The sequence below is a fragment of the Coffea arabica genome, chromosome 11c, assembly GCF_036785885.1.
Source record: "Coffea arabica cultivar ET-39 chromosome 11c, Coffea Arabica ET-39 HiFi, whole genome shotgun sequence".
NCBI lineage: Eukaryota > Viridiplantae > Streptophyta > Magnoliopsida > Gentianales > Rubiaceae > Coffea > Coffea arabica.
This window is the reverse complement of record NC_092330.1, coordinates 32,470,356-32,478,461: the sequence shown is the minus strand read 5'-3', so window position 1 is coordinate 32,478,461 and position 8,106 is coordinate 32,470,356. Positions and strand designations below refer to the sequence as shown.

General features: G+C 40.6%; 1 protein-coding gene across 1 annotated transcript; it reads right to left on the bottom strand.

Annotated features, from left to right (window-relative positions):
* Positions 1-309: 309 nt before the first annotated feature.
* Positions 310-3,986, bottom strand: LOC113716915 (receptor-like protein kinase FERONIA). The gene has a single exon (XM_027241470.2). It carries the CDS (start codon positions 3,136-3,138, stop codon positions 661-663), a length of 2,478 nt encoding a protein of 825 aa, XP_027097271.1. The 5' UTR covers positions 3,139-3,986; the 3' UTR covers positions 310-660.
* Between the last annotated feature and the right edge of the window lie 4,120 nt (positions 3,987-8,106).

Here is an 8,106-nt window from a genome sequence, read left to right as displayed (position 1 = left end):
AAACTTCTTTCTGGGCAGATCCAAGGTCTCTTTCCTTGAACAAAATTATGGCTTTGTTCTTTTATTATGATGGAGGGCTATCCTTTTTTCCCCTCCTCTGTACTGGATCTTTGTTGTTTGATGTTGCAGTGAGTTTCAAGACATACTTGACGTTAAAGTTCGATTGAATAATTCTTTCCGCCCTCCAATTTTTCAAACTCATACTCGTTATAATAAAATACCGGATCCAACCTACCTGACGCATAGCGTCAGGGCAGAATACCTAGTAACAAATAAAACCATCACCTTAATTAAATGCAGTTAATCGAATCTCTTAAAATTACTTCACTCAATTAATTAAATTAATTAATCCACTAAACTAATTAAAGTGAATTGCATTTATCAACTAACTTAACAAATAAAGTGAATTGCAATTCACTCAATTGAATGTCAGGTGTAGCCCGACACTTGACATCTTTTTTCAAAAAAAATGTGTCAAATGCCGGGCTGAAACTAACATGTTTTAAAAAAAAAAGGGTTTCTGTCGGGTGCCGGGCTGTCTCAGTCCGATATCCATAGTTTTATACATGGGCTCTATCAGACAGCCCGATACCCATAATTTTATACATGCTCTGTCAGATCCGTAAGTGTCGTTTGACTTTTTTTTTTTACACCTATATTCTAATCAATTAGCCTCTCATTTTCAGCCGCCTCCTGAAGCTGCAACGCGAATTCGAGGCTCCAGACTACATCATTCATTCCGGGTCGTTCAATCCCCTGATCTTTCAAACAGTTGATCGCCGTTTCAGCAAAGCTCCTCAAACACTCAGGAGCAATCTCGCCCTTCATGTGAGGGTCTACAGTTTGGTGGATGATCCCTTTTGCGTAATTCCTCTTGCCCCACCCCGCCAAATTCACCTGCTCCTTGGGCAAGTTGCGAATAATGGCTCCCCGCCCACACAGCACTTCGAGCAAAACCACCCCGAACGAGTACACGTCCGACTTCTCCGTCAACTGCTGTCTCTTGTAATACTCGGGATCTACGTAGCCGAAACTCCCCCTCACCTGCGTGCTGACATGGCTGTGGATTCCACCGCTGGGGCCTAGCTTGGACAGACCGAAATCCGAAACCTTAGCCACCCATTTCTCGTCCAGCAATATGTTGGTTGACTTGACGTCCCGGTGGATGATGTTGTGCTTGGCGCCGGTGTGGAGATAATGCAACCCTCTGGCTGCGCCGATGCAAATCTGAAGCCGTTGCTTCCAAGGGAGGGGTGGATTATCTGTTTTGTAGAGGTGGTCGCGAAGGGTGCCATTGGCCATGTAATCATAAACCAAGATCATCTCTCCCTTCTCGTCACAGTAACCTATCAGGGATACCAGATGAAGATGCCTTAGATTCGACAGCATCTCGATCTCGGTTCGAAATTCGCGGACCCCTTGACTTGACGAAGGATTTAATCGCTTAATAGCAACTGTGATTAGACTATTGTCAATGTACCCTTTGTACACGTTTCCGAATCCTCCGGTTCCGATCACAAACTTAGCATCGAAGTTGGCCGTAGCAAAGATGATCTCCTCCAGGGAAAATCTTCGGCAAAGATCTAGCGGCAGTGACGAAGACCTCGATGCACTTGTTGTCTTTGATGACCTGGACCTGGTTGAAAGTTGGACCCCGGATGACTTTGAAGCACTTTTCTGGTCAAAATCTTTTACCCGTCTCCTTAGCCGCCGGGAAATCAAGAAACCGATGATGAAAACCAAGGCAGACCCTCCGACCACCCCTCCCACGATAGGAAAAAGTACCGGAGATTTTACACCTCTCCCCTTTTTCGGTGACTTGCTGTTTGGCATCGGGGAATTGGGATCCGCCGCCTGATCAGGATTGGTCCCGGCAAGACTGCCGCTGTTGCTCAATTTGAACAATTCCAAACCATTCAAGATTGCATCAGCATACTTCGTCTTGAAGTCGAGATTTGGGTACAGAGCAAGAAACAAGCCTTGCTTGCTCGGGCGACCATCCGGTGGGTGTGGAACGAACACGACGTAGTCTCTGAAAACCGGGATTCCGGGGCCGCCGGTCCAAGTTATAATATCAATCTCTCGCTCAGCTGTTTTGTTACTGATGAATATCCTGAACACCCGTTCGTTCTCTTGTGAAATCAAATCAGGGGTAATCTCGCAAAAATGCAACCTCAGGAGATAATCAAACCCAGAATCAACATAAAACATCCAGCTCAAGTTGAATCGGGTGCTAAGCTCGCCCATCGCCCTTGCGGTAGTATAAACTATCGCTGGCGCAGTGTAATTTGGGGTTTGCGGAGTGTACTTGACAGCAATTTGATTATTGCTCAATGGATTCCCTTGATCTGCGCCCCAGATGAAGTTGTCATCGGGAACCCATCCTCGGAACATCCCACTATCAGCTAATGCAGAAACATCTTTACCTCCGACGTTAAGCCTGTAAAGAGCTTCGAAGGCGGTGTCGTTCTGATCAAGCTCGAACTGAATGTTGGGATCATTCACGTTTTTGAGGGGATTACTGGACATATCATGGTTGCCCATGTAGAGTCCGTCCGGGGTTGAAACAACTTCAATTCCATTAATGAACGCGTAGGACTTCGGAGAGGGCGAAAAGGTAACGTTGAGGAATTGGTTCATAGCCTGAACATTAATGATGAATTCTTTAACAAGGGAGGCAGATGAGGATCCACCGAAAGAAACTGTTAAAAATGCGCTAAAGTTGCTCAGAAGGGTGTAGTTATTAGCCATGACAGCGAAGAAAGATTCAGTTGCGTTGAAGTCGCTGGAGTAGGACGCCGGGTAGAAGTAAAGGCGGACGAACTTTTTTCCGGGGGAGACAGGGAAGGTATAGGAGAAATTAGAACGAATGATACGGGCAGTTAAATAAGGGGCTCCGGAGACCGAAGAGTCTTGCTCGGTGGCTGTGACAGCTGAAGAAATAGTCGCCATGTCGTTAGGGGAGAATTTTGAGCCGGCGTCGCCGTACCAGTTCCGGCCATCGGCTGAGGTTGCGTTTGAGGATGATCCGCAGTTGATCAGGATGTAATCTGTGGGGCTGTAAGGTGGAGTATCGCTGGAAGTGATGATGAACAAGAGATTGAAGAGAAAGGAAAGGTACACAAGAAGAGTAAACATTGGAGCAAAATTAAGAGGGTACCCCAAAACACACAGATTACTCCTACATCGATGGAGATGATCGGTTTAAAGCTTAGGATTTGCAGGATGAGGTGGGAGGAATTATTGGTCCTTGGAAAATGAAGTGAGGATGGCTCCGTCACTGTAAACTCCTGCGTGGACTTGCCAAGTCGGAAAAGTCAAGTCTTTAGACTGATTCAAACTATACTATACTCCCATACTCCAAAGAGTAATTTCTATAATTTCTTTTGGAGGCAGGTAAGGAAAGGGACAAATTTCTGCTTGAAATTATTTCTTGGAAGTTAGCAAAATAGAAAAAGATTCTTGGGTTTATCAGTCTATCACCCTGGTTGGCAGCCGGCTGCCATGAGAAAAGAGTCCAATAGAGAGCTGGGGGGACCATGGTAATTGTGGTCGAGTCTGTGAAGAGAAAGCTGTGGGGTACTTGAGAAAATTCTGTGGATACTAAGACATTAATTTCAATGAGAAGACTAGCAGCAGCAGCAAGATTGCAACTTCATCTTTCAGTATCATTGCTGTACTAGCAGCGGATATGGACCGGTTAATTTGGAGCAACTCTGGCGGCCTTTCTATTAGAGCTTCAGTCATTTTGACTGTGTAATTGTAGTTCCTTCAGCTCAACCGATGTGAGTCGGGCAGTGCAGCAGTCATTTTGACTGCTGCTTTTGAGATCGCAAATAGCCCGTCTGGATACTATTTTCTGGAGTTTCTGTTAAAAAAATATTGTAACGATATGATATGAGGTAAAAAAAGTGATTGAAAGATGCATTATCGCAAAGTGTAAAATTTTTTGGGAAGAAATGGGAATCCAAACAAGGCCGACTATTTTTGCTTTACCTCAAGCCGTGAATTTTGTTTACATGTATAATTGATCAGGCAGAGAATATGAGTGGCATATCCACATAGATTACTTGTTTCGGTCTTATCAATTTGTTAATCAATCAAGCAGGTAAGAAGAGAGTGTACGAGCTTGTCATGGAACGGATGCAGAAGATCCCGGAAGCCGAAGCCCAACAAAAACACGGCTCCCCAGCGGCGCAGCCTATTCCTCAAACTGCCAAATGCTTGATCTAAAGGTAATTATTTTTTAGTTTTTTCTTTGACTTCTATTTTGGATAATTTTCCTGGGATTTTTTGGAGGCTTTTTGACATTTTTCTGGGTTTCAAGTTTTATTTGGTTTAATCTTAGGGAAGGTAAATAAAATTTTTTTTCTTGGGTGACTGTTGGATAGGTTTTATTAAGTGGGTTTGCTTTAGTTTTTTGAATTGACAGTCTTTAGGATTTATAATCTCTATGTTTGACAGCTTAAGGTTATCTCTGAATGGGGTTTTTGGCATAGAAATGTAATTTTTGGTTGAAGTGCTTGCAATTTATGAGCTAATGACTCGTATGATAGACAATTTAATGACAGTTTTGGTATTCATCCCATAAAATTTATCGCACTTCGGGAACTGTAATTTTTATGAAGAGTGGATAGAATTTGAAAATTGATGCTGTAGTTTCTCGTTTCACCCCCATGAAGAGCTTTAAGTGTTGTATTAAGACATAAAGAATTATTGTGGAGCCATGATGTTTGTCCAATCCCAGATATGATTGCCAACTAGCGCGTGCATCAGAACACTTAATGGCTTTAGCTTCTTAAAGCCAATTAGCGCGTACTTCAAACGAAGTCTTAGTTTCGTTGGTGATAATCTGTGGGCTCATGAAAAGACACATGCATTGGACTTTTAGGGAGTGTTTGAACGGCAAATGGAGGAATTGAATGCAAATGTGTTAGCCAATTTATGTAAGTTACAAATATTTTGGGACAACCTAAAAAGCAAAATATGACAGTGTCAATAGAACAGAGGGAATATTAATCAAGGATTTTTCTTCAATCGAATGTGGTTTAATTCAAGCTTATGAGTTTCTTAGTGAATTTCAGTATCTGTTAAAGAGTGTTGCATTGCTTATTTATGTGGTTCTTTTGTGATAAAGCTTATATCCTTCTTTTGTACCTCACTTTTGTTGGTTGGAGTTTTGCTTCAGTTTTGTTGATTTGCCTTGGTAATTCTCCTTTGCGTGCTTCGATTCTTTCAATGTCTGTCTCTGGATATTGAGATTCATATGCGTTGAACGCATTATTTCCAACATTGTGCTTGTAGATTTTTTCGCAAAAGTTGTGAAAGTTTAGGTTTGTTTGGATTGTGAATTATTAGAGATATTTTTACTGTAGCACTTTTTGTGATGTGATGTATGTGAGATAAAAAGGTAATTGGAAAGATAAAAAGGTGTGTTGGAAATTGTAATGATAATGTAAGCAAATATATTTTGACAAATAAACCGCAATCCAAATTTGTTTTGCACTTCTTATTCCAGTATGGCCTATTAGCTAAATTTTCTGTTGGTGATATAAGATGTTTTAGTTTGATGAGGCTTTGAGTAGTGGTTTTCTTTTGCAGTTCTTTATTTTTGAGCTAAGAGGTTTGTCAGGCAGCGTGTATGGTGTTTCAAATGGCAAATGGCTTAATGCTTGCTCAAGTGTTTGACTGGTTGTTTAGGATCTACTTTTCTTTCCCCCTTTTTTTTTCTGGTTTATTGGTGAACTTATTATCAACTTTTGGGTAATGGTTGGAATGATTTAGCATTTGATGGAAACAGGGGGTTGGAGTGATTTAGCACATCAGTATTTTGATTTTTTTTCAACTTAATAGTAATAGACTTATTACCAGAGTTGGATGTTCATTGAACTGATTATGCATTTGATGGATGAAGCAATAGCTGTTCTCTGTTAAACATTTTGACTGGAAAGAAAATATTGATTCCATAATGCATGAAATATTATCTCTTGCACTTGTGGATTTTTCTCACTTATGTCAGGGAAGCTTTGGTTTCTGTTTAAGGTTGTAGGTTTTATTTGATAATTTGAGGTTTGGAATTCTGCATCAGAGTGCTGTCCTGGGGTACTGGCTGTTTTTCAGATTCAGGTTGGGTCCTGCAGTAGAGTGGGGAGGAGGATGGGCCAAAAGGCTCCCCATGGTTTTTGTCACCCAAAATAAGTTGGACGCTCAAGGTCCTCTTTTTGGTTGAAATGAAGGATTCTGCACAATGGGGGACCTAGTCAAGAGACAGCCAAGAAGTTCGTTGATTATCGGTTAAAGGGCAACATGTGGTGATTAGATTAGATATTTCAGAGTTTTTACCGGTTAAATGTTTTGTTCAAGATGATTTAGTTTATAGGAGATGAGTCCGTAGTTGAAGATGATCATGTGTAGGTCTATTGGTCTTAGAATTTAGCTGCCCTGAAGATCTGAATCAAAGTAATCCTTTTTTAAAACTGAGAGCATTCCTGTTCTATTCAATGGATAAAGTTAAACAGTTCCTAAACCACAAAATAATTGGCATAAAGTTAACTGCAGGATGCCATAGTTTTGCAACCTTTGGTCAGTTGGTAGGCAAAGAATAGTGCCACTTTAGAGACAATGTATATGAACTTGTGTGGATCTGTGATTAGCTTTTTGCAACCTTTGCTTTGTGTGGATCTGTGATTAGCTTTTTGCTACCTTTGAATGTTCATTGATATTACGTCTAACTCCCAAAGTTGTTTCTAGATGTGCGAACTATAATGGCCTGATTAGTTTTCTGTTGTCAACTGAACAAATTTTGATAATTTTGTACCTCAGAAGTATTGAAGCTAATCATTCTGTTGTAATGGAAAAGATTGCAAATGTAGTGCCTTTGTACTAGATAATAACTTAGTTCACCTGCAGTATATTAGGTTTTTTCATTTGTACCTGAATGTTTACCAAATTCTGTCAAAGCATCGATCAAAACCTCATGAAGCTAAATTGATGACTTCTTTTTTGTTAAGAGCACTGCTTTTTCAGTCATATTAAGTGAGTAGACTATGTGATATGTGACAAACTGGCTATAAGTGCAACTGCTCACATGAACAAAAAACCATGAGATTTGGGGTGCTTTAGTAGTTGGTTCTGGTCAATACCACCAAGATTTGCCCAGTTACAGCTTTCATTTCTTCTATGAGCCTCATTTTTCACTTGATACTGGGCAAAAGGACTTGAAAAAAAAAAAGAAATAGGAAATTATCCATGTAGTGGATCTAAGCTTGAAAACAGTTGTAGCCTATTGAAGTTTGTAGCCAAAAGTTCTCTTCCAAGGGGCATGTAGAGATACATTGTTGTATCCCCAGCTAGGAAAGAATCTGATTAAACAGCTTTTCCAGAGAAAAGATAGCCGAGGATAATACTCACATTTAACAATAAGCTGTAGTCCTTGGAATCTGGGCTTTTATTGAGTTTGAACTTCAGTTGAATGGGAAGTATGCTTGAGTTAGGGGCAGAGAGAGATAAAGGCAAATAACAGTTGTTGACTAGTATAATTTCTGATATCTTTTCCTTTCGAGGTTGGAACAAAGTTCAATTCTTAACAGTTGCTTATTAGCTACTTTCATTGCATAGTGTTTTAGCAGCTCTTGTACTGTTATTGAAGTCTGAAACCCTACTGGCTACTTTCTGGTAACAAAACTGCTGTGAGTGCAAGTTGGCGTGTTACTGGTTTGGTAGCTATAATTGCGTTGAAGAATGATACTCAAGCCTGTTTGAAGAGGTTTCGCTGATGGCATTATTCAGAAAAGCTTTAGCTGGATTCGTCACTCTTGTCTTCAGTAACTTCAAACACGATTATAATCTTGAAACCTTTTTTTGTAGGAGTTTGCTTTCTGTCCTCTTAAAACCAAAGTTTTTGTGGGGCTTGGCTGTAGAAATAAATCATGTGTGTTGAGATGAGGGGTATATGTGGTTCCTAATATACATTCATTTTTTCATGACCAGTTCCGTGGCGTAGGGATTTGATTCTTCCGATCCAGATAGAAAGGAAGAGAGAAGTGAGCTTTATTATGTGATTGAAATTTCCAGCTATCACTCTCACCATCTATCTTTCTTGGAGGC

Excerpts from the sequence above, each read along its gene's own strand:
- LOC113716915 (XM_027241470.2), bottom strand. The coding sequence starts at position 3,138 with ATGTTTACTCTTCTTGTGTACCTTTCCTTTCTCTTCAATCTCTTGTTC.